The sequence below is a fragment of the Eriocheir sinensis genome, chromosome 17, assembly GCF_024679095.1.
Source record: "Eriocheir sinensis breed Jianghai 21 chromosome 17, ASM2467909v1, whole genome shotgun sequence".
Classification (NCBI taxonomy): Eukaryota; Metazoa; Arthropoda; class Malacostraca; order Decapoda; family Varunidae; genus Eriocheir; species Eriocheir sinensis.
In genome coordinates this window covers 4,622,941-4,650,519 of record NC_066525.1, presented here as the reverse complement: position 1 = coordinate 4,650,519, position 27,579 = coordinate 4,622,941, and the positions used below count along the sequence as shown (strand labels likewise).

Here is a 27,579-nt window from a genome sequence, read left to right as displayed (position 1 = left end):
GCACGTAAGAGCAATAAATTGAAGAGTTATAGATACTCACGAGAGACGACGACGAGGAGGAGGAAGAAGAGGAGGAGGATATGGTGGTGTGGGAGTTGCTGCGCCATTTGTGGATGAGGAGGAAGTGGAGGAGAGGAGGTACAAATGAAGGTGGATAATCTGCAAGGAGAAAAAATATAGGAATCAAGAAAAAAAAAATGTAAAGTAAATGTAAAGTTTGGGGCATAGTTATAACTGCACGTCGCCTCGTTGCTCGTCTCCGTCGCTATTAACCAGAAATCAACCAAAAAAGATATCTGATGCGACCTAAAATCAACCAGAGAATATGTTCAACCAAAACTAAATCTACCATTCGTAAATCTAACTTAACCAGAAATCAAACAAAAAAAATATGACCTAAAATCAACCAGAGAATATGTTCAACCAAACCTAAATCTACCATTCATAAATCTAACAACCTGAAATCAACCAAAAAGATATCTGATGTGACCTAAAATCAACCAGAGAATATGTTCAACCAAACCTAAATCTACCATTCGTAAATCTAACTTTACACGAAATCAGCCAAAAAAGATATCTGATGTGACCTAAAATCAACCAGAGAATATGTTCAACCAAACCTAAAATCTACCATTCATAAATCTAACTTAACCAGAAATCAACCAAAAAGATATCTGACGTGACCTGAAATCAACCATATAGTGAAAAATTGTACAAAAATAAAAACCGACGCTAAACAGTATTGAGCCTCGAGGAGGAGATTCTGCAATGACTATTTTTTCTTATATATATCTTGTTGTAGTACGAGAATGCAATAAGCTTCCGCCTTCAGTGATTCAGTGCAAAACGACTGATTCACTTTTAAACAACCCGATCGCTACTTCCTGCATATTAATGTTCACTAAGGCAGAAATTCTATAAGTCTTGGTAAGCGCTTGATACCATTTCACTTTGGTTTTAGGACAGACCACCTCTAGTTTGGATCATGGGCTCTGTGGTGTGAGTATCTATATAAAGTCTCTCTCTCTCTCTCTCTCTCTCTCTCTCTCTCTCTCTCTCTCTCTCTCTCTCTCTCTCTCTCTCTCTCTCTTCGTTTGTTTTCAGAGCATAATATAATATTCAACTTAATCACCATCCTCATTAGCACTTCAACAACAACAACAACAACAACACTACAGAAACAAACATTCATTAAAAGGAACCAAAATCATCACCACCACCACCACCACTATCACCACCACCACTATCATCACCACCACCACCATCACCAATACACAGCTAGGCAACCACCTCCTCATTCCAAAATCACCACCACTATACCATCACCATCAGAACCACCACAACCATCACTATCACCACCATCACAAGCATCACCCTCATCTTCACCACCACCACCACCATCACCACCGACTACTAATAATTAATACTGCATGCTGGTATACAGGTGTTCCGTCTCGACGTTCACCTGGCTTGTGTCGCTGAACAGGTAAGGTATTATTATCGCTATTATTATTATTATTATTATTATTATTATTATTATTATTATTATTATTACTGACACCACCAACAAGAGCATTATCACATCTATAACCTAGGTAATTTAAAGGTAATTTGACAATCTATTGATCTCTTTAAAACGCACGTAGGGAGTAAAAGAAAGGAAAGAAAGGAGAGTTAAAGGAAAGTAAATATGGGAAAAATGGAAGGGGGAAAGAGGAAATTGAAACCCCATGGAAAAGGAAAAGAAGAGGAGATTTAATAATAAAAGAATAAAAAAAGAAGGGAAACAAGGGAGGAAAAGAAAGAAAAGAAAGGAAAGTTAAAGGAAAGTAAATATGGGATAAACTGAAGGGTGGAAAGAGGAATAGGGAAAAAGGCCAAAAATTGAAACCCCATGGAAAAGGAAAAGAAGAGGAGAGTTAAAAAAAAGAAGAAAACGAATAAAGGGGAACAAAAGAGACTAGATAAAGAAAGGATAGATGGAAGAAAATATAGAAAATAAATAGAAATAGAAAATAAACAGAAAATGAATACAAAATAAATAGAAAATAGATAAACAAAATAAATAGAAAATAAATAGAAAATAAATAGAAGAAAAGGGATAAAGGGAAACAAAAGACTAGATAAAGAAAGGAAAGAAAAATAACTGCCTGAATAAAAAGGAAGAGAAAGGAGAATAATAACACAGAAAAAGAGGAGAAGAAGGAGATCAAGCAGAGGAACAAAAAACACTAAATGAAAAACTAACAAACAAGACTATACATGAAAAAAAGGGAAAGCAAAAAATTAGTGTGACAATACAAAGTGAAAAAGTATTACAGGAAAAATTAAAAGTGAAAAAAATGAATGAGGCGAGACAGCGAGAAAAAAAAAGGAGAAGGAAAAAAACTCCCTAGAATTCCGAGGAGGACGAAGAAGAAGAAACCGTCGATAACAGAGATAAAAAAGACACAGAAGGAGGGAAAAAAAAGAAAGTCTGGAAAAGGAAGCGGTTTAAAGGGGCTATTACGCAGGGCTCTCTCTCCCTTCCTTCCTTCTCCACCTATCTTCTCTCTCCCTCCATTCCTTCTCCATTTTTATTTTCTTCTCTTCCTTTCCTTCTCCGTTATCTTCTCTCTCCCATCCCTTCCTTCTCCACCTATCTTCTCTCTCCCTCCATTCCTTCTCCATTTTTATTTTCTTCTCTTCCTTTCCTTCTCCAGTTATCTTCTCTCTCCCATCCCTTCCTTCTTCACGAATCTTCTTCTCTCTCCTTCTCTTCATTCTCTTTTTTGTTCTTTTTTTTATCTTCTCTCTCCTCTTCTCCCTCCTCCCTCTTCTTCAGTCAAACCACGATTTCCGCTAGCGTGGTTCTCATTTCTTTCTTGTTATTGCTGCTGATGATGATGGTGAGTAATACCGTCGTCCTTCGGTGAAATCTACAATAGCTTTGGATGATCGTGGACACGTCAGAAAACCACGGAAATATGAAAACCACGCCAGCGGAAATCGTGGTTTGACTGAAGATCCACTGAAAATTTGCCCAGTGTAATAGCCCCTTAGAATTGTGAAAATGAAGAGAGTCCTGGAAACAAAAGATACCGCGGAAGAGTACTGCTATAAATCCACACGGCTGCACCAGTTCAAATCAGGTCGGGTCGGGTCGGGTCGGGTACGTGGTGACGGCCGAGGACACAAGAGAAGGAAGTTGGCGACAAAGACCAAGGCGATAACTTCTTAAGTGTATGACCGCCGGGCCCTCACAATACTCCTGAGACACTGACTAGCCTCTGAGAAGTGACTCCGCCTTCAGACACTAGCGGAAGAAGGGAGGGAATGGGGAAGGGAGAGGGAGGGAAGAGGGAAGGGGGAGGGTGTTGGGGCATGGGAGGGGAGGGCTAAGTTGGGGGTGCGTAAAACAATAACATGGCAAGAGGAGAACAACAGCTCGATGGAGAAGGTACTGGAGGTCTTGTTACGTGAGTTCGTGTGTGTGTGTGTGTGGGGGGGGGGGGGGAGATCGTCATCGCCTGCAAGTATCCCTACCCTTTCGATTAGAGCAGCTCATTATAGTCCATCTCCGAGTACCTACTGTTGGGATCCTCATAAGTTCACACACCACAGACCCCATCTCACTTTCTCAATGGGGAACAGTAACGACTCGTCAGCGAAAAAATCTTGGCCTAAGCGGGGCTCGAACCTCACCTGAGCCTGCATGAGTTATCGGAGCGGTGTGTGTGTGTGTGTGTGTGTGTGTGTGTGTGATAGTTTAACTTGGTCTAGTTACAATAGCATTCTACTATATGGGATGATCACCGACTCCACACACAAAAGAGTCTGCCTAAAAATGAAGTGCATTAAAAATAATTAAACACTAGCTTGAGAGAATTTGGCTTTCTGAATACACGAAACTTGTCACATTCTTCCCCATGTTTGATGTATAGCAAGTCTGCACGAAGCGTAAAGATAACGTATAGAAGGATAAAGTTCCGACATCAGGAAAAGCAGCCGGCCACTCTCCCCAACGTGAAAGGTCTACAATCAGCTTATCGAGCCACTCCTCACACACGCTTCACTACTTGGCGCCTCACACAAGATTTCGAGAGCTAAGAAACGCACAAAGATGAATGGAGAGAAAACGGGTCTGGGTATTACACGGTGAAACAGGAAGTATAAGCATCATATTCTCAAACCATTAGTGGGCTTACACACCTATACGTAATTATAATAAGGCTTTCGTAGAGGTTATGGGTATATCCAGGGGTAGTTTTTGGAGCCCAGCGATTTTCGGAGGCTTACACGTCTACATTTAATAAGGCTTTCGTAGAGGTTATGGGTATATCCAGGGGTAGTTTTTGGAGCCTAGTGATTTTCGGAGGCTTACACGTCTACATTTAATAAGGCTTTCGTAGAGCTAGTAGGTATATCCAAGGGTAGTTTTTGGAGCCTAGTGATTTTCGGGAGCTTACACATCTACATTTAATAAGGCTTTCGTAGAGGTTGTGGGTATATCCAGGGGTAGTTTTTGGAGCCTATAGTGATTTTCCGGAGCTTACACATCTACATTTAATAAGGCTTTCGTAGAGGTTATGGGTATATCCAGGGGTAGTTTTTAGAGCCCAGTGATTTTCGGAGGCTTACACGTCTACATTTAATAAGGCTTTCGTAGAGGTTATGGGTATATCCAGGGGTAGTTTTAGGAGCCTAGTGATAGTCTGATCAAATTTCTGCACCTTGAAGTAGAAGTAGAAATAAACCCTCACGAGAATCCGATTAATTACCCTTGTGGCCTTTGCAAATGTTCGTTGTGAGTGCCGAGTGTCTGAAATTATAGGCCGAGGGAAGACAGAGGTTGAAGGTATTTAAATGATCAAGAATAGGGAATGAGCTTTGGCGGGTCATATCATTCGTGGAACTGATAACGGATGGAAGTGTGTATCAAGACGCCTCTCCACCCGAAATTGACCTCTCTTTCCTTTTGTCTATAATGGGAGCGGTGAGTAGCGGGCTTTTTTTTTTCTCTCTCTCTACACTTTTTGTTGCCCTTGAGCCGTCTCCTTTCCAGTAAAAAAAAAAATAATAATAATAATAAAAAAGTGAAAACCCAAGAATTGATTGATTGATAGTTTATCGTTGCAAGTAAACAACAAAGGAGAAGGGAGGAGCATGCCATCCCAATTGTAGAGTCAAGGCAGGCATAGAACTAGGCGGAGAGATGAAGTTAGAGCATTTACCGAAGCGGGATGGCGTACACTAACATAAGAGAAGTGGGGAATGTCGTTAAAAGCCTGTTGTGTGCTATTCCAAACTTTCCAAAGACAAAAAAGTTATCCTAATCTTTCCTAGACTAAAGTTATCCTAGTCCTTTCAATACTGGAGATGCTATTGTAAACCTTTCTCCAAACACTAACATCGAAGTGGAGAATGTTGTTAAAAGCCTGTTGTGTGTTATTCCAAACTTTCCAAAGACAAAAAAGTTATCCTGATCTTTCCTAGACTAAAGTTACCCTAGTCCTTTCAATACTGGAGATGCTATTGTAAACCTTCATCCAAACACTAACATCGAAGTTGAGAATGCTGTAAAACCCCTATTGTGTGCTATTCCAAACTTTCCAAAGACAAAAAAGTTATCCTAATCTTTCCTAGACTAAAGTTATCCTAGTCCTTTCAGTTATAGATGCTGTCGTAATCCTTCCTCCAAAATAGACGTTATCCTACTGGTACTTCATTTATTCATTCCTAGACTAAAAACGTTATCCTAGTCCTTTCAATACTAGAGATGCTATCGTAATCCTTCCTCCAAAATAGACGTTATCCTACTGGTAATGGAAAATGACGATGACGATGATGAAGGCGATGACCTCGAATACCACCATCAACTGACCTTCATTTCCCACCCACCCCCCCTCCTCCCTAGCAATCCATTCCTCGGGGGTGATCGTGACACGCAAACGAGAGAAAAAATAGCGAGAAGGCTCATAAATCTACGTGTCATGAGACGCTGTTGTTGTTGTGGAAGTAAGTCGACGGTCGATCATTGAATATTAAGCTACTCTGAGTGCCTCCCCTGCTCCCTTTCTCTCTCTTGTTATTCCAATCCTCTTCCTTTTCCTCCATTTCCTCTTCTTTCATCATCCTTCCCTTCTTATATTTTCATCTTCCCCTTTGTTTTCCTCGAACCCCTTTCCTCTTTATTTTCGTCTTCTTCCTCCATCTCGTCTTAATTTTTTTTTTCTTCTTCCTAGTTGCCCACCTCTCATTCTCTTTCCTCTTCATCCTACTCGTTCAGGTTCACTCTCTTGTTTTCCTTTTCTTCTTTACCTCCTCGTTCAACACCTCTCCTTTCCTTTTCTCTCTTTCCCCTTCTCTTCCTCTTTATCATACACGTTCACGTCACTTCTTTGTCCTCATTACTCTTTTCGTTCTCCTCCTCCTCCTTTTTCGTTCCCCTTCCCCTCCCTTTCTTCATTCTCCTCCTCCTCCTCCTCTTCCCTTCCTGACGTGCTTCGAAGCTTTCAACATAAATCGATATCGACAGTTTCCGCCCATTGACACCCGTTCTCCGGCTAACCTTCCTTCCCCTCCAGCCACTTCTCTCTCCCCTTCTATTCTTTCCTTCTGGTGGTGTCATTTAGAACTTCGAGACGAGTTGGCGCACTTCCTGGGATAAACTGGGTCTCTTTAACGGAGGAATTCAGTTCATTACAGGAATTCAGCCCACGGCATTCCGAGAAGTTCACACATTCCCGCCACACAACAGGATTACACTGAATTCAGCACACACGGGAGCCCAGCCCATTCAGCCCACATGGATTTCAGCCACTCATCCAATTTATTCAGCCCACGCCCAGCCCGATTCAGCCACACGAAGTTCAGCCCACTGAATTCAGCCACACACGGATTCAGCCACTGGAATTCAGCCAGCCCAGCCCACCAGCCCACACCCGGATTCCCACACCAACGGATTCAGATTCAGCCCACAGTTCAGGATTCAGCCTTCAGCCAGCGGATTCAGCCCATTATTAATACACCAGGATTCGGGACATTCACTGAATTCAGCACAGCCCACGACCTGAACCACACACACACCACACTTTCTGATTCAGCCCCCACAGTTCATTCAACCCAGGATTTTTCAGACATCCATTCAGCCATTCACATATATATATATATATATATATATAAAATTCAATATCATTCAGCCCACACATATTTATTCCCACAGGATATATATATATATCAATATATATACATATATATATATATATATATATATATATATTATATATATATACCAGGATTCATATATATATATATATATATATATATATATAGCCCAACAGATTAGCCCTGCACCCACTAAATATAGGATTCAGTTCGGCCATGGAACCACTTAAACCTGAGTGGATCCACTGATTTTCATTTAGAAAGTTTCATAACATAAGTTCATCCTGATTCAGCAATTTATTATTTTAAGTCAAATTCAACCCAAGCACAGGGCACAAGCAGGGTAGGCCTTACACCCTGTTGTTATGAATAAATTGTGAACGCCTGATACCTGTTTATATGATCATTTACTATGATCAGAATATAATAGCCTATATATATAACCTTATATATATATATATATATATATATATATATATATATATATATATATATATATATATATGGGGCTGATATAATATATATATATATATGTGCTATATATAATATGATACCTGTGGGCTGAAAGCTGTGGGCTGAAGAATGTGTAATGACATATATATATATATATATATATATGATTATCGTGGGCTGCTCCCGTGGCTGAGTCCCGTGAGTCCTGTGGCTGGCTGGGTTGATCCGTGAGGCTGGTGCAATCCATGGGCTGAGTCCCGTGGGCTGGCTGAATCCCATGTGGGCTGGTGTGCTGAATTCGTGGTCCGGGAACTGGTGTGGGTGGGGGCTGTGGCTGAATGTCCATGTGGGAGCTTCAGCTGGGCTGGTCAGACTGAGGCTGAACGTGCGTGGGCTGGGACGTGTGTGGCTTTCACGTGAGCGCTGAATTCGTGGGCTGAATCCGTGGCTGGAATCCGTGCTGGCCTCTTTAACCACCATCCTCGCTGTTTCTAGAACGACACTCTGTACATATAAATACAACTCGTACAGAGTGTCGCTCTAGAAACAGCGAGGATGGTGGTAGTGGTACTGTATGTCTGATTCAGCCTTCCAGCAAGTCTTAATTACGGTTAAAAAGGTTTGTGAGACTGTACAGGTCTACGCTTGTTGGTTTGAGCATGCGCAGTTCACGAGACCAGTGTTTGTAAACAAAAGCGCCAGCTTTTGACGGTGGGGACGCCAAATAACACAAAACCGGTTCAGTTGTTTCTAATATTACCGTCCATACATGTCAACGTGTGGTTTTCAGGTTTTGTAAGTTTTCTAAAATATAGATAATGAAAATTTGAATACATCTATGTTTTTTTTTATTTGAAATATCAATATAGTATCGTTTTCGCCTATCGGACTTATCGCAGGCTAGTATCGGAATTGTGGATTAAAATCGGGTATCGGTTATCGCCTAAATTTGAGTTTCCAGTTATATCGGTTATCACCGATAAGGTTTTCCATTATCAGTTATCGGTTATCGGGAATAAGGTTTTCTGTTATCGTGCCCAGCTATGCGAGGTAGCGAGTCGTTGGTGAGGCGAGGCAAGGCTCTGGTTGCACTCTTACTTAGGCGGGCCTCAAAGCATGTCTGCGTGAATATTTAATGATGTTTTGAGGCGTTCGTCAGCTAACGCACGGATAATTATCAGGAAGGTGGGGACACACACACACACACACACACACACACACACACACACACACACACACACACACACACACACACACACACACACACAGCCCTGTCAGGCTCCGGTCAATCAGGCTGAGGTTCGAGATTTTTCCATTGACACGAGCGGTTACTGTCCCCCATTGAGCAAAGGCCAAAGGGGATGGGGTGTGTGGTATGTGCAGATCCCAGCAGTACCCAGAAATCGACCATGAACATACTCTAATCGGGAGGATAGAGTCTAGCTCGCGATCAGGCCGTGGTGAACTACACGAGAGGGTGTAGCTGCTCTGCTAGGACAATAGGAAGACCATCACCAACCACCAACAAAACTATGATTAAGTCTTCTGGGAAGAATGAAACTCATCCACATTAAGACAACACCGAGACAGGCTGATGCACAAACAAAAACTTTCAGGCCCTCAACCCACCAAGACTATGGGCGAATACATTATATGGGCGAAAACATTAAAACATTATTTTAAAACTTTCTCTCCTAGCATCAGCTATTTCTAAAGGTTAAAGAGGGGGTCAGTCGGGTTCTTATGAGTGTTTCTTCAGGTTAACAGTATAGAAGAAGGGTCACACTACCACCAGGGTCATAAAACTACTGGAAATGCCCACAACTCCCACGAAAGCCTTGTCAAATATGTGTTCTAGGGCAACGAAATGTCTTATAATACAACCCTTGAATGTCATGATGGCGTAGCACGAGTAATGTTGGTTAAAAGCAGATTTAACCAGACCGACACGGCGTATATTATATCCGATCGTATTGACTGGATGACACAAGCACTGCAGCTTTCGCCTTGACGTGTCCTGTTACATATGTAGTGGCTACAAGACAGTGACTGAATATAAATCGATTCTGCTGAGGTGACAACTAAATGACTAATCATCATCTTCAGCTATCCAAATCTTTCCTATGGGGTCGTTTTTCCTGCTATGCTGTCTCTATTTACTGTATCATTCACGTCCCGTTCCTCCAGTCCCTTAGCTATCAACTATTCTTTTATGTAATCCATTCATCTCCGTCCTCCTTCATCTCTTCCCAATTCCTGCAACCTCCATTTCTGACGCATCTCTGCACTCACTCTAGCTACTACTACTTCTGCAGGATGTTTGTTGCAGTGACCGCATTGCATCGCCTCGCCCGTTAGTAGTTATTAATTTAGTTTGGTTAAATAGCTACATTGGAACCTTTCGAATGTATATATCCCCTTTTCCCAAGCAGGTCCTTTACAGGGATGGAGCGAATACAAGAGCTGTGTATTCGAACACGAATACTTCAAATTCCGATGAATACGAATATGAATTCGAATACACTGAAGTGGTTTTTAAATCGAATACAAATACGAATACTTCTTGAACGTATTCATGAATACATTAATGAATACTTTTTACTGAAAATATCATCTTGGCGTAACTGGGTAAAGCACAGATCTAAAGTTATAAAACAGATAAACGAGTTCATGAACCTGTACTATACACGACGATTACACGTCCGCCCAGGAGGCTGGCGTTCTAAGGAACAACGGGTGTTATTTCTGATCATAAATTTAGAAGTATGTCAGATTACTCGCAGCTATACAAATACTTTTCGCTTGTATTCGAATACGAATGAGAATACTTGGTTTCTATCAATAATTATTCGAATACGAATAAGATTACACACAAATACGGTATTAGAATGTATTTGAATATGAATACTCCATTCCTGGTAGTAGTACGTAGTTTTGTTATTTCTTAAAACGAAATTTGACTATTGCGCAATGGAGCCCAAACAGTTATATATTTATTGCCCTCCATTACTTTAATACATTCATAAAGGGCGAAGGCTTTCCCCAATGATTACTTTCCATAACAGAGTGTTCCGTTTGCTCCTTCTATATTATTATACGGATATTTACGATCTATTGCTCCAGTTTAGCTAATCGATCACTTTACTCAGTATACACGAATGACGAATCTGACCTTAAAAGTATAGTCATGTTTTATATTTCTAGTGCATCCGCGTTGTTTCGGTTCTTTAGACGCAAACCATTTGAATGTACCTTAGCAAACTCCAAGACCTTAAAAGTATATTCATGTTTTATATTTCTAGTGCATCCGCGTTGTTTCGGTTCTTTAGACGCAAACCATTTGAATGAACCTTAACAAACTCCAAGACGATTTAGGCATTGCTACATTCATGGTGCTCTACGGTTAGTGTTGTTGTTGTTGTTGTTGTTGTTGTTGTTTCTGCTATGCTGTTACGAAACCACTGCGCCATAATCAGCGCCCCTCCACCACGGATTTACATATATGCCTCCCCTCACCCCTCCCGCCACCGGGCCCCCACCTCGTAACAGCGGCTCCTCCACCCACAGAACCAAGGGGTAGCGAAGGTAATCGACTTCTTACCGTTACCAAAATATCACCGAAAATACGCCCATATGATAACACAATTAGATATCCTTGACCTGGCCTTTATATCTCGGTTGTGCACTCGATAAATTAATATGTTTTTCTCAGGGCATGGAGAGTTCTCATATTTCCTTGGCAAGCTCGATAAAAGTACAGAAAGGCACTAAACCTTATTTTTCTCACTGATTCGACTGTATTCTAACGAGTTCCCTCACGACGTATTAGCGTCTGTTTTTGACTTGTTAATGAGTTTGTGTCGATCCGATCTGGGCGGGGTTTTTACTTGAAAGAACCACGCTTTCAGTCGCGCTCTCCACTTTTATTTTTGGTGATACCCTCTGGGCACACTTTGAAGACTACAATACAGAATTTAAAGCAGGTTCCTGCCATCCGCCGTGTAGTTATCTCCACCGCCGACTGTCGCCAGCCGTCTTTCGGGGGTTGGGTTGGAGGGGGTCCCTCCACCCGCCCACCCAACCTATCATGTTACGGGTCACGGTCACCTTCTTAGGCGCTGGGAATCGGTGGATCGGTTACTAACTGGAATATTCCAAGGCGATAATCGGAATCAATACCAATAATGTCACGGGGCGCTACGTATGGAGGGTTTGGGTGGGTTGCCTGAGGCCACCTTGCCCGAGTGTTCCGCCTGACGCCCGGCTCACAGGGAACTTGGGCCAAGGACGAGTAAGCGTGTTACATAATCGCCTAACATTATTCCGTCTTGCCTTTGAAGCACCGAGCTGTCGCTGTCCGTGGGCGACATGGTTGTAGGCTTCCCAGATACAGGTGTCACACATGGACGTCTTTTTAAGCCTTTTCTTCCAAAATCGTTATTTTGACGTTCCTTATTTGGATGCGTTCCATTTTCCTCAGAAACAACTACGTTTCCGAGCTGATAAATTGATATTTCCGGTGAGCTCATGGCTTATATTTTCCTCATTATTGCTGTTATAAGGAAGACCTTTTTCCTTCCACAGATGTCAACCAATAAGCACCATAGAGGACACACGCATCTCGTCCCTCCCTGTGGGCTGAGCTTATTCCAGGCACTCACAAAAGACTATTCATGGCATTTGCTGCCCAGTGAAGGGAAATGGTTGACTAAACTATTCCAATCATCAGGGTACTTTCCAACTGAACTTTTTTTTCATCATGATCTCTTCAAAAGTCACACACATACTTTAAGATATCTCCAAAAGGCTTCTTCATTTCAGTGTATGTGAATGTGTCTTTGGTTGTGTAGAAAACATAAAATATTGTGAATAAGTACACCACTTTTACAATCAAAAGCATAAAGCAATTTTACATTTGAAATAGTCCAGGAATAGAGCAACATAAATGCGTTAAGTAAACTTAATAAAAAGAAAGTCATCAAGTAAAGCCAATAGAGGGAAAAACACACACACACACACACACACACACACACACACACACACACACACACACACACACACACACACACTGAATGGGAGAAAATGCAGACAAGGGCATATCATATAGACAAATGCTATGTACTAGAAATGTTGAGTATGAACTATCTACATTCATAATAAAGAGCACTGGTCAGGCAGAAATCAAGCATCTCATGAAAAAAATATCTATACCCTGTTCACAATGACATGACCAACAAGCCAAGCCCCTCCCTCTTCATCATTAAATGTATATTATTGGCCAGTTCACAAGCAAGAAACACCCTCCTTCCAACCCAGGCTAAATATGATTGGTGAATGCTGGAAAAGATTGTCCTATTGGTGGTTGCTGGTGTGGCATATTGTAAACGTACATGTGAACAGAGTATATAGCAAATGCATATCATAGGATAAATAAAAAAGGAAAATCAGGGCATATAATGGGAAAAAATAGCTGAATTCATAAAAAAGCAAAGATCATAGACAAGATATCAGGCATATGAAATAAAATGTAAGTGTCTAGTATATAGCAAATGCATATCATAGTATCAACAAAAAGAAATCAGGGCAAATAATGGAAAAAAAATAGCTGAATTCATAAAGAAGCATAGATTGTTGACAAGAAACTAGGTACATGAAATAAAATGTAAGAGCATCAGAGCATATAGCAAATGCATGTCATAGTATCAACAAAAAGGAATCAAGGCATAAAATGGAAAAAATAGCTGAATTCATAAAAAAGCATAGATCATAGACAAGATACCAGGCACATGATATAAAATGTTAAGAGCATGGAGCAGAAATATGCAACAAAACCCACTCCCAAAACGTCTTGATCTGCTAGTCACTCTAAAGCATAAAGTAATGAGTGAGTTTGACTGCAATGCAAAAAAATACAGCAAATATCAGAGTAGAAATATGAAAAACTGGCTCTAAAAAAATAAATAAAAAATAAATAAATTAATAAATCCACCAAAATGCCCTAACCTATATTTCACTATAAAGCATAAAATGAATCAGTGGAGAATATTGTAATGCATAAAAAAAAAAAGTAAGACCAAAGACCAAAGTAGAAATATGGAATAATGGCAGTAACAACCCCCCACCCCCCAATAAAAAGTCTTGACCTATATTTTCCTCACCTTGTCTTACCAGAATGCTGTAAGGTAGCAGTTGTAGAGCTCAGCAGAGGGACATTTTACTTTAAAGCATAGTTCTAAAGAAATGAAGATGACAATGCATAAAACAATCAGCAAATGAAAACAAAACTAAATTCATCAATGGTAATTTTGGAATGCTCACCCTTCTCCCCAAGGTTTAATACCACTAACAAAAAAATTTAAAAAACTTATCAATAGGGTAGATACCAGATGCACAGAATAACAATAATAATAACCCAATACTTATCACACATCAAAATAAATGAATTAATTTTTCAGTACCAGTTATATACAAGGGTTAGGAGCTCTGAATAAGTAGAAATATAAAACTATTTAAAAATTCAATAAGAGATGAGCCTTCTAGTTGAAAATAAAGTGTTTATGTGTTATGTTCATGATACACACTTACCACACATGAAAGCTGTATAAAGGGTCAAGAGCTATAGGGTTACTGACCATAAATATCATACTGTTTGAACATGAAATACGAAATGTACCTACTGGCTGAAAGTAAAATGTCCATGTGATATGTAAGTTATGTTCATGTGATAAAAATGTCAGCAAATTCAAGTCACAGAAAAACTCAATATATTAAAATTGTCAGAAAGTTCATGTGATAGAAAAACTCAGTATGTTCATGTGATACCTACCTCAGTACTTAGGTCAAACACACAGGAAAACGCCTAAAAGAGCTAGACAGGACCAGCATCCAGGCACAAGGCACAAGGCTGGCCGGGGTGCCTCGCCGTACCTTACTCTTTCATTGGGTTCTCAGGCAAAGCAGAAGGTGCAAAGAGTACAACTGTGTCTGGTCTTTTATTTGACAAAAAAATTCACTGACATGTACTGGAAAGGAAGTGATCATTAAATATAATAAAAAGTAAATTGCAGAGATGACACTAACTTTACCAGAACGTGAAATATTATAACAAAAGAAAAAGGAGTACACACTCTTGATGATGATAGCCACAAAATATATATATGAATACATGTTCCTTTTTTAAGTCTTGTCAAAGGCTTCAGTGAATTCAAATACTCAAGTCATTGCTTCTTCTTTTTCTTCTTGTCTTTATATGAAGCAAGAATACTCCTGAGGGCAAGTTCCTGTAGTGACTCCCTTTATAGCTAAATGCTTTTATCTAGTAGGTGAGCAAAGGTATCATACAACAATCACAGCAATCACTACAAAATCGTATGATGCAATATCCCTTTGTACACAAAATACACAACCCAAAATAAGCTTGGGAAAAAAAATAATGCCCCAACGAGTTCTATTTAGCCATCGCCTCTCCTTCCTGCCAGCCTTTACCCTGTTGCATGTTCCTGTCCTCCTCATTCTTTCCTCCCACAAGTTGAATTTACAGCTGTTGTCCTTCAAACTGTCCCTGATCCTATTACTCTCCTGCTATTCCATGTCCCTTGAACTTGGGCAAAATGAAAGTTCCCATTAGTTATATTTACAGCTTTATCGCATACTATTTTCCCTTCTAACTCTCTCCTTCCTCGGCTTTGTTACAATCCCTTAACCCGGTAGCAGCGACAGGCCAAATTTGTGGCTTTACCAAGTACCAGCGACGGGACAAATTTTTAGCTTGACATAAACCCCCCAAAAATAAAGGATGCATAAACTGATCACAAATGCATTGATATATATTATGTAATGATTTGCGTGTGATGATTTTTCTCATTAATTTGCTTAGAGGAGCCTTTCAGAAACATGATCCCCGCAGCTACCAGGTTAAATTTAGAGAAAAAAAGCCCCAACTTGTTTAATTTGCATCTCTATCGTCTGTCCTTCTTCCCACCCCGCCTGTCTTCACGGCTCCTACTCCTCTCCCTCCTCTGCTCCCTGTTCCTGTCCCTCTTCTCAATGCTCCCTCCCTTCTTTACTGCCTCCCTCTCCTTACGATGCTCCAAATCCCTCTCCCTAGTCTTCTCTTTCTCCTTAGACTTGTGGGTTTCCTCCCTCTCCTTCCCCTTCTTTCCCTCCTTGAATTTATCCTTCTTTCCAGCTTCCTTTTTAGCCCTGTCATCGTCGCTGAGAGATTCGTCCCTTGGCTTTCCTTTAGAGGCCTTCCCTCCCTCCCTCAGTTGTTTATTCTTTTCAGGGATTTTAGATTTTCGTTTTGGCTTTCCCTCTGCGTCACTATCACTGCTACTGTCCTCACTCCTTGACCGCCTTCCCCTCTTCCTCTTCCTCTTCTCCCGGCCAGAGTCAGAATCAGAATGTGAGCTGGAAGAAAAGCTCGAGTCACTTTCTGAGTCTGAGGAGGAGCCGGAGTCAGAGGACGAGGAGGAGGAACTGTCTGAGTCTGAACTGTCGCTCTCACTGCTGTCGCTGCTGCTGTCACTGCTACCGCTGCTACTGTCATCCGAAGAACCTGAATTTTTCTTTGACCCGGAGGCAGTTTTCTTCTTCTTCGTCTTTTTCTTAAGTTTATCCTTCTTGACTTTCCTCTTTTCGTCTTTCTGCAATTTTCCCCGGGCAGGTACTTTAGAGCTGGCGTCTTTCTTACCACTAGCCTGCTTATCAGACGCTGTGGTGCCAGATGCCATGTTCTGCTGCTTGTCTGCACGGTGCTCTGGGCTGCCTTTGCCACCAATGCTAGCACCACTGTTGGCCAAGCCCTCGTCTTTCTTAGATGCCTTACCCTCGCCACTGGGTGTAGGTTCTTTCTCAGCTTCCAACTGTGCCTTGAAACTAATTGGAGGCGGCGAAGGGTTCATGGGCAAGGGAGATAAGGAGCGGTCACGTGGGTGAGGTGGGGCTGAGTCAGGTAAGTTGGAAGGCAGGTTTGAATTGTTAGCAGGGGACAGAGTTGGATCAGAGGCAGGAAGGGGAGGAAGCTCAATGTCTGCAGTAGAGATAGCATCAGAAGCAGTAGCAGGAACAGCAGGGGAAGCACCATCAGACACGACAGGAACTTTTTCAGCGTTCTCTCCCTTCCTTCCACCAGCATGTGGCTCATCAGGTTTCTCTTCCTTTATAATCTTAAGAACGGGTCTGGTCTCACTCGTACCAGCGTCATCCTCCTTTTCAATCTTAATGTGCACTACTGTGGTTGATAGTTCCGAGTCGAGATCTTGCACCTCTGAGCTATCTTTTGACCTGGCCCTTTCCTTGCGCTTTTCCCTCTCTGACTCCTTATGGCTATCCTTACTTGTGGCCCTTTCCTCCCTCCCTCCTAGCCTGTCTTTAACCCTCTGAACCTCCCCATCTTTATCCTTACTCCTCTCCTTCTCCCTCCCTTTATCCCGGTTCTTCCTACTGTCCTTCTCCCTATGCTTCTCCTCCCTGTTCCTGTCCCTGTCTTTGCGTCTACCCTCGTTTTCCTTCTCGCTGTCGTTCCCAAGTCCTCCCCCACTCTTCCCCTCCTCCCCGTTCTCCTCCCCTGGTTGACTGGCTACTATCTCCACCTTGCGTCCCCCCTCCCCCCGCCCATCCACCTGAACCACCACACGCTCGGTGTCGTCGTTGTCATCCTTACCTGACAGGTCTGCCTCATCATACACTAGCTCTCCCTCTTCAGCCTCGTAATCTAACAAATCTGCAAGGCAAGAGTGAGACTGGTATGAGAAGGGGAACTGGCGATCTTACTCCTACGAACACAAGAATAAACAATAATATATGGAGACTGAAAGGGTCAGTTGGTATGGATAGAGCAATTCCTGATAACTGGTCATTACAAAACTGCTAAATTTGTGACATTCATCCACTAACAACCTCTTAATTTGAGAATGAAAACACTATATACCTGGCAGTGGAAAAAAAAAAGGAAAAACATGTAGTGAACATATACACAAAAACATTCTGCAGTTGAGCAATACCTGGTGGTGAAAATATAAAACAAAAGATCAATGAGATAACATAAAAAAAAAATAAAAAAAATCCTGCAGTTAAGAATTACTCAGTAAAAATAACAATAATAATAAAAATAAATAATAGTGAGGACATGTATAAAAAAAACTTTTCAACACAAAATATGGGGTAATACTGATAAGAAATAGTAAATCAGCAACAGTAATATAAATGCTGTAAAGAATCACATGTCAGGCATAAAATATTAAGTGCATCCAACTGGCCCTTCCCAAGATAAACACAATACATACTGATAATAATATAAGGCTTCTTTGTATCTGTTTTTTTTTCTTTTTTCTTTTTACAACAAAGGTCACGGCTCAAGGGCAACAAAAAGTAGAAAAAAAAGAAAGAAAAAAAAAAGCCCGCTACTCGCCGCTCCCATAAAAGATACAAGTTAACTTAGCAATACACTCAGAAAAGAAAACTGATCAACAGAAGTAATTATAATGAAATCAAATGAGCCTGGCGACCATTCCGAGTGTTGTGTGCATGTAGTGAATGATTACGTCTTGCTATACTTACACTGCATAACTTCTCCTCTGCCCTGTGTATCTGATCCAGTAATAATCACCTTTCAACCTGGCTATGATTTCCTCCTACTTGACACACAGGAGCTTAACACCTCAAACACAACTTACCTCTCTAGCTCCCTGTCATGAACAAGAAAATTAGGTAAGGAAAAAAGGAATAGGGTATGTTTGCCAATTCATATACAGGAATCCAATTGGTACTTATCAAGAGAAAAACTACTGCTGAGGAACACTTGAGCTGAGGAGTAGAAATGAACTGCCGAAATAATAAATCTCCATCAATCTATATATTCTGACTTGTTATTTTTATGCCTCAGTTCATAATTATGAGGACTTCAGTGTAAAAGGGGCGACCTAGCCGATTAGCCGTAAAGTGGTACTCTGTTTTGGAAGCATCTGATAGTTGAATTATTGTTGCATTCTGTGGCAAAGGAAGTTTTTGAAGTGACCTTACAGTGTGTGATTCATAAGCCTAAATTTGCCTGAGCTGAGTTAGACAATTTTGAAAGCTTTTTTAAAACACGACGTTCTTAAAACAATAAAAATGGCAGGCTGCCCCTCTTACATTATACTCCTCATATATTCAAAGTCCTTTTCCCCACCACTAAAAGTACTAAAAGGAATAGTGCTCATTATTTTTCCCACCCACTACAAGAGCTAAAAGGAAAGGTGCATAGACAGTGACCCTAAATGACCTTCTAGTCACCTTCTTACCTGGACAATTATCAAGATGGTCAGTGCCACCCCCCTCCCCCTGCTTGGCCACCTGAGAGCGCAACCCCCTGTGTACGAAGGTCTCTTCCTCTTCCTCCTCCCCAATCTCTGCTCCCTCCCGCTCCTCCCCGCGGGACCCCAGGATCTCGTCCAGCTCCTCCTTCATGCGCAGACGCTCATGCTCCAGCTCCCCTGAGGGTGGATGGGTGGTGTTAGAAATGTGGTGGGGTGAGTAATGGAGATGGGATACAGAATTACAGATACCCGGGTGTGTTTGCCAATCCATATACATAGTTCTAATTACAAGTCATACCAGGGAGATAGACTGAGAAATAACTGATATAAAAAAATAAAAAAATAAAAAAACAAAGGAAAGGCTATTTACTTGGTGATGAAATTAAGCAATTGGAATATTTAAATGAGACTAGAAACATTGAAAAGATGAACCACCAAAGTAACCATGCAAAGGAACTGTAGAATTTAGGGCAGAGAGATGACCATGAGAAATAAAACCAAAGAGCATGGAGTACAGTAACGAGATGGAGAGAAGCAAGTAATACTGTGTCCTGCAATAAATTAAAGATGGCAAATGACAATAACAGATTCAGTGAAGGAGGAAAGCAAACGAAGGATAAGCAGGGTTAGAACAGGCAACTCAGATGATCATAACAGATTCAGTGAAGGAAGGAGGAAGGAAGGGAAACGAAGGAGATAAGTGGGGTTAGAACAGGTGACTCTCATGATAATAACAGATTCAGTGAAGGAGGAAGGAAGGGAAAGAAAGGAATTAGGAGGCAGCTCAATACTCACCGGTGATCTTGTCGTGGGTGGAATGCACGAGGCCTGTGGTGCGTGCGTTGTGTTGGCGGGGGACCCAGAAGATCGGGGGAATGGACTCGGTACGGATAAACTTGGCAAGCTTCATCTGGTGCGCCTCCCACACCTCATGCTGGGGGGAAAAGGGGGATAGGGTGAGGAAGGAAATCAGGCCTGTATTCTCAGATGCTTTGGGGTTTCATAACAAATATTTCCCATGGCCACAAAGGAGATAATTTGGGTTCTAATAAGTGTTTTTCATGTTCATGGTGGGAGAAGCCTTGTCAAAATATCACTTGGCTCATAAAACTACCCATGGTAATACCCACAACCTGTATGAAAGCCTTATCAAATGTGGGTGTGTAAGCTGAGAAATGTCTGAGATCACTAGGCTCATAAAACTACCCATGGAAATACTAATACAATCCCTATGAAAGCATTATGCAATGTTGGTGTGTAAGCTGTGAAATGTCTGAGATCACTAGGCTCATAAAACTACCCATGTATTATCTCCTTATTTCACCTTATTCACAACCCACTTCCTCACCATCATTGTCATCATAGCATAAACAGTCCTGTGTTCAACAATCTCCTCACCTCCTTGACTCGTGCCATTTTGATAGTGAGTCTTCGGATCTGCGCCTGCCGTTCCTTCCTCTGGTTGAAGAGCTCCAGCCTCTCACGCCTCAGCTCCTCCTTCTCGGCCCGACCCTTCTCCTCCAGCTTCCTCTCTATGGCTGCACGTTGCTCCTCCTGGTGAAAGAAGATGATAATGATAGGACTGTAGGGGCTCAAATGGACAGATAGGTAATTATAGACAGGTAGATAGAGAAAATAACATATATAGAGATGATAGGACCAAAGCAGCTCAAACTCCCCTGATGTGTAAGACAGATACATAATTATAATGACAAGCATAAAGAAATAAACATAAGGTAGATTGCTCAGATAGATGGCTCCCCCAACCCACCCTCACACTTTACCTTGTCCTTCTGTTTCGCCTCATCATTCTTGAAGCGTTTCAGAGTACCAAGGAGAGCACCAAACATCCGCCGGTTCCTATAAGGGGAGAATGGGAAACCAATCTCATTAATATGTGCTTTTTGGTGGTCATTCACTTATGGTAAAGATACACCAGGGCAGAAAAAAAAATTAACTCTTACTAATAAAATGGAAAATACCAAAAAGGAATGAGCAAATCTTATTCCAGGGATACCTTAAAAAAGTACTATACTGAGGTGACTAATCAAATAATACTTCATCCTACTACATTATAATAAATGAGAAAGCAATAATGATATGATTTCTTATTTTCTGAGATTGACTGGTTGAGTGGACTACATTCATGGTGCTGCAGCTGCAATGGTCATTGGGCATCAATATTTTCTGAAAACACATCATCATAAACTACAAAGAACTGCCAAACATGCATCCCCACCTGTCCCGTGAGGCCCTGTCCTTTGTCAGCTCCGCAGCAGCCTCTGAACGGGACTTGCTATCCAGCAGTGGGCGGGCAACAGACGAGGGCAAGGAGGGCTGAGAGGGGAGCGAATGAGCTTGTAAGTTGGGGAAGGGGCAGTCACATTAACCTTTATTATTCTTGCAGTAACCAAAACAGGAAGCAGAGATTGAATATATTAGGGTAAACACATTTTGTCACCATGGACATAAATACCATGTCTAAAAAATTACCTACCCCCCAAAAAAATAATATAAATAAATAAAAAAAAAATAACCATCTGCAAACAACAATGATGGTAATGTTTTCAAAGACATCTATTGACCTAACACTGTGCATTGACAGATAATAAGAGGCTTTACCTTTTCAAAACCTAGCAAGACTAACATTTCAATCCTCCCCAATATTCAATAGCAAAAAAAATTGCACATACCACATCAAAATATCACCTGTTATATAAATACCCTGGGAGAAAGGTTCCAATTTTCTTAAGAAGAAAAAATATGAATAAAGGTTCACGTATACCACACGAGAATATACACGATCATATCATATCAGCCCACTTCTCAAAAGAAAGCAAAGAAAAAAACTCATAACAAAATTGCACATACATGAAAATACCATCACTCAAATATCTAAATATCATATATACATTCTAAGGGGAGAGTTCCAATCCCCATAGATATTAAATAAGGATGTTTCAAACGTAAAACTGCACAAGCTACACCAAAATGTTGACACAGAAACATCATAATCATCTTAGGGAGTGGGTACCAATCCCCCTGAGTGATAGAGAAAATAATAACAATAGTAATTTGTCATAAATTTTTAATGCAACTCAGTTGTCAATAACTTTGTATGGGAAGCTTGGCATGTAAAAATATGGTATACCATAATAAATATAGGTAATAATAAGTAATGCCTTGACTACTATAATAACTAAGTAACAATAAATACAATAAATAAGGAAACTTATATCACTAGTAATAAATAATACCATAAATAATAAAGACAATAATATCATGAGAGGTACATTTAATGCCTTACCTTTGGCAGCTTCTCATCCGTGTCCAGCACCTCCTGCACCCGTCTGCCGCCCCGCGGCGGTTCATCACCATGGAGGTCACCACGGTCACCACCTCTGTGGTCCACCCGCAGTTCATTCCTTAGGTCTCCCCGGGGTCGGCCTCGAGGCTCCTGGGGCTGCTGATCTACCACCACGGCTCCCAGCCTGTTGCAACACCAAAGAGGTCATGGTAATACTGCTAAATAGATTACACTAGCTATATATAGTCATCCCTAAACATTTGAAGTTTTAATTTTCATGAATTTAGGTAGTTGCAGATTGTAGAAAGCTTTATACAGGAATATATCACAAAGGAAAAATGTGTCACCCAAAATGACAACTCACAATGAGTGACAAAAACTCTGCTGCCAACTGACAACTTACCACAGATAGTCAAACCTATCACACCTAAACTATGCCCAGTCACCCACCTTGCGAACACCCCTCCTGGCGGTCGTCGCTTGGCTGGGGGCTCGTCATCCCTACTGCCTGATGTGAGGCGCACCCTCCGCAGGTCTGGTCGCTGGCTGGAAAATAGCACAGACACGTTAGATTTCCTTTATTTTTTATTTATTTACTGCAAGAGAGGTAGCTCTAGGGCAGAAAACAGAACAAGAGGCCAGAAGGAAGGTCAGCTTCAGGTGGAGAGGTGTCTTGATACACGACATGCTACGCACCACACATCAGACATGCACTACATGCCAAATAAGCATTATCAGTACAGTAGAACCTCGGTTCACGAATGTCTCTCATCATGAACATATCAGTTCACGAACAAATTTTCTGAACAAAAACCGTCTCGGGTGACAAACAGTGTCTCAAGGTACGAACACACAAGCTGGTAGCATCGTGGGGCGACAAGCCAGGAATATCGGCGCAAGGCAGGAGCAGTGTTGCCAGATTAGCTATTTTCCAGCTAGATATAGACAAATTTAGCCAGAAAATATTGCTTTTAACTGATAGCCGGAAAAGGCAGCTGGAAACCCACAATGTTTAGACCTTTTTTAGCAGGTGTGTGGCAATAAAGAAAACACATGGGAGGCGGTGGCTGAGTGGTTGGCGTGCCAGTGTGGTGCTGAGTCTCGTCCCCTTAATGTATTCCGTCACTTTGTTTACATACACATATGGGTGGATTCATTTCAGCACAGTACCATGTCTATTGTTGACTGCTTGTCATACAAGTGGTGCAGGTTGTCTCATTTATCACATTTACCAGCATACAAAGTGTACGTTATCTCATTTATCACATTTACCTGCATACAAGGGATGCACAAACAAACTTTCATATTTCAAGCATTTTTCAAATTCAAAACAAGTCATCATTTACTTTTATATAAAAATAAAAAAATTGGGAGGATTAATCCTCTTCTAAACCTCTTCCATTTCCTCTTATGAGGTTAAGAAGAGGATTAAGATGAAATGGAAGAGGATTAAGAGGTTTAGAAGAGGATTAATCCTCTTAACAATTTCCATACTGTGATGCCGGCGTCTGTGTCATGTATTGAAAGGGTTAAGGGACGGATGGCAACCCTAAAATTTCTGGAGCCTGCCATGCCTTGACAGCCGTTGCCTGCTGCTTGTGGAGGCAGGAGGAAGGGGGGGTCGCGTACTGTACATGTTTCTCAGGATGACCCTTGACAAACATAATTTTACAGCCTGTTTTTTTAGATTGACCGAAAAAGGACATGACTACAACTTTAAAATGCTGAATTTTATCTGCTTGCCCATTCATACAGACAAGTACAGAACAAATGGCGTTCCATATTGGTTCAAAACGGAGCACACCATTTCATTCTCCAATACCGAATGAGGGGAATATTCACGAAAGTGTAGCCAACTAATTTTGAGATGCTGACCGTTTATTTCTGGACAAAATATGATGCTGTTTATCATGGAGATAATATTTTTCTCTGGAAATCACTAAATAATTGATTTATCAATGCCTTTTGTGCACCCGCCACCGCAAGAGGTTCAACTTGGGGGACGAGTGGGAAATCGGGGGTTTTGGGTGGGGGAACATATGTAAACTACTCCAACCGAACTTTACATAACCTACCCAATGGGGGGCTTCGCCCCCCCCCCCATATGAGCGACTTATTTCTGCGAGGAGGTATTTCTCGCAACACCGGCTGGACCGTCACCATGGCCACCGCCGCATATGGGTGTACTATGTCGTGCTTTGGTTCCATTAACATTTTTACATCAATATATCAATTTTCTTTCTCTTTTCCGGAAGTCACTTATTACTGCACTGGGTAAAGATTCGTTCTAGTACCAAGCCAGTATTTCATTATCTACCTTATAAAACATCACTAGCTCTTCACATATCTTTTCTACAAACGTTCAACAATCATGGAATCGCTTTCAAAATCCAATTCAAGAACTATTTATTGTTGAAAATAGGGGATAATATAGTCATGAAAGTGTAGCCTCCTTTGGTGGCGGCCACAGTGATGGTGCCGCCACCGCAAAATAGTTTGCAGAGGGTTTAGGGTGGGGGAGCATAATTAAATTACTCCAACCGAACTTTACGACCTGCTAACAGGGGGCCTTCGACCCCTCGACACCCCATTCTAACCAGGGGGGCACAGCCCCCCTATGTATGTGCAACTTATTTCTGCGAGGAGGTATTTCTTGCAACACCAGCTGCACTGCCGCTGCGGCCGCTGCCAGAGGAGGTTGCGCTTTCGTGAATATATTATCTCCTATTTTCAACAAAAGTCCTTGAATTGGATTTTGAAAGCGTTTCGATGATTGCTGAACGTTTAGAGAAAAGATATGACTTGCTAGTGATGTTTCAAAAGGTAGGTAATGAAATACTGGCACAATTCTAAAACGAATTTTAACCCTGCACTGCATTCAGGGACCAAAAAGAAATCAATGTTGCAAGTATTAACTTTGCCAGAGGTGGCGACACTTTCATGAATATTATCCCGGAACGATTCCGTATTTTAAGAGACGGCTGGTCACCCTATAAATTGTACAGCAGCATAAATGCGTGCGACAGGCTTTGCCGGCAAAGAGGCAAAGTTTGCCGAGCACAGCTGGCCCGTGTGGCCGCGGCCTGACACACACACACACACACACGCCTCGCCGTCACCACGCCACACCCACGCCCTGCACCACCACACGCCCTCGCCCACCCTGCCGACACGCCTCGCCCCTGCCAGCACCAGCACACTCACCAGCACCACACAACACAGCACGGCCTCCCAACACACCCCGCACACACGCCGGGCAGGGGGCGGCGCGGGGCAGGGAAGATGCTGCCCCTGCCATGACACCCCCGCACAAGGTCATTCCCTCATTTGCAAGGCACTTACTTAGGGTCATTGAAGTCCCTGCCGGTCAGTCTTCGCAGGTTCTCGTCCACGCCCCTGAGGTCCTGCCTGGCACGCTCTATTTCTGACTGTATAGTGTTGACCAGCGAGGGCCCCGACATGACCGCCATCTTCCCGCTTCTCCTCCTCAGTGCTCCCAGGTATCGTACTCAGCGCCACCTGGTATCGTACTCATTGCTAGATTGTCATACTCAGCCTCGTATATACCAACTTACGATCCAAAAACTGTCTCCTGGGCCCCACTAATTAGATTAACTTATATAATTTTATCGTTAAGATGGTTAATTTCTGATGTTTCTTGGCAATAGTAAGCGTCAAAAACCGGTAAATGAGCGGCTCTGAGTACGACAATCTGGCAACGGTGATCGTACTCATCTTCTTTCTGTATCCTCAGGACCCCACTAATAACTAGATTAATTTAATTATATTTATCTTTGTTCTTTTTACTTCCCATGCACCTAACATATGTCACCCAATCTCTTCAGTTTAGGATATTCTACTTCCCACCTTCTCTAATCTTCAGCTTATATTTTATTTTCCCAATCTCTCCCATTTTGGTCGCTTCATTTCCCATTCCTTCCCCAATCTCTCCAATTTTTCTTATTTTACTTCCCATTCCTTCCCCAATCTCTCTATTTTACTTCCCACTCCTTCCCCAATCTCTCCAATTTTCCTTATTTTATACTTCCCACTCCTTCCCCAATCTCTCCAATTTTCCTTATTTTACTTCCCATTCCTTCCCCAATCTCTCCAAATTTCCTTATTTTCCTTCCCACTCCTTCCCCAATCTCTCCAATTTTCCTTATTTTACTTCCCATTCCTTCCCCAATCTCTCTATTTTACTTCCCACTCCTTCCCCAATCTCTCCAATTTTCCTTATTTTACTTCCCACTCCTTCCCCAATCTCTCCAATTTTCCTTATTTTACTTCCCATTCCTTCCCCAATCTCTCTATTTTACTTCCCATTCCTTCCCCAATCTCTCCATTTTTACTTCCCACTCCTTCCCCAATATCTCCAATTTTTCTTATTTTCCTTCCCATTCCTTCCCCAATCTCTCTATTTTACTTCCCATTCCTTCCCCAATCTCTCTCTTTTACTTCCCATTCCTTCCCCAATCTCTCCAATTTTTCTTATTTTCCTTCCCATTCCTTCCCAAATCTCTCTATTTTACTTCCCACTCCTCCCCAATCTCTCCAATTTTCCTTATTTTCCTTCCCACTCCTTCCCAAATCTCTCTATTTTACTTCCCACTCCTCCCCAATCTCTCCAATTTTTCTTATTTTCCTTCCCATTCCTTCCCCAATCAAGCCTTCAGTTTTTTTTCTTCATATGTATAACTTCCCACCAATTCCCTAGACCTCTCCAATCTCCCTTAGACTAACCCAACATCCTATCTCTTAACTTTTAATTAGTCGCTCACCTCACCTGTTGGGTTTAGCATTACTCTCAAGTGCTATGAAGATACTATACCTACTATATCCATATCATGTCAAAAACTGATATCTCTACACACACAATCTTTCTTTACTTCATCCTTGAGAGAATTAAGAGATGGAAGCTTAATTAGATGCCCACATGTAATGCAAGGATTAACCCAGTAGCTGCGGGGATCATGTTTCTTAAAGGCCCCTCTAAGCGAGAAAAATGAGAAAAAAAATCATCACTCACGCAATCCATTTCATAATGCATACCAACGGATTTGTGATCAGTTTATGCATCATCTATTTTGGGGGGTTATATCATCGCTGGTACATGGTAAAATCACAAATTTGGCTCGTCGCTGCTACTGGGTTAATCAGGTCTTAATGATGCTGGAAATATTGTAATGGTATACCTATTGTAAACTGCAGGGGCTTTACAGATTTTAAATTGGCTGTTCCTACTTCTCTATTCCTGGTAAACTCCTACATTCTTCTCTACACCAGCAGCATTTTTGACTTGACCTCCTTCAGGAAGAGTGTATCAAGGCACCTCTCCACCCGAAATTGACCTCGATCTTTTTTGGCCACTCCTTA

The 27,579-nt window shown here is 41.6% G+C and overlaps 2 protein-coding genes across 5 annotated transcripts in view; both read right to left on the bottom strand.

Moving 5' to 3' along the window:
* The window catches only part of LOC126999809 (uncharacterized), a 162,039-nt gene extending 143,078 nt beyond the window's left edge, over window positions 1-18,961 (bottom strand). For 3 of the 4 annotated variants that reach the window (XM_050862803.1, XM_050862804.1, XM_050862805.1), the window contains exons 1-2: window positions 17,264-18,874; window positions 41-159 (exon numbers count right to left, since the gene is read on the bottom strand). In XM_050862803.1, the coding sequence (XP_050718760.1) occupies window positions 41-107 (67 nt within the window). In that variant the 5' untranslated portion in view covers window positions 108-159; window positions 17,264-18,874. The other variant, XM_050862802.1, reaches the window with a different exon arrangement.
* LOC127000113 (pinin-like) lies at window positions 14,579-25,673 on the bottom strand. The gene is made up of 9 exons (XM_050863532.1): window positions 25,546-25,673; window positions 22,654-22,749; window positions 22,204-22,387; window positions 21,136-21,233; window positions 20,681-20,756; window positions 20,295-20,450; window positions 19,692-19,830; window positions 18,882-19,073; window positions 14,579-17,368 (listed from the first exon to the last, which is right to left on the bottom strand). The coding sequence occupies exons 1-9, from the start codon at window positions 25,671-25,673 to the stop codon at window positions 15,558-15,560; spliced, it is 2,880 nt and encodes a 959-aa protein (XP_050719489.1). The 3' UTR covers window positions 14,579-15,557.
* Window positions 25,674-27,579: the final 1,906 nt, after the last annotated feature.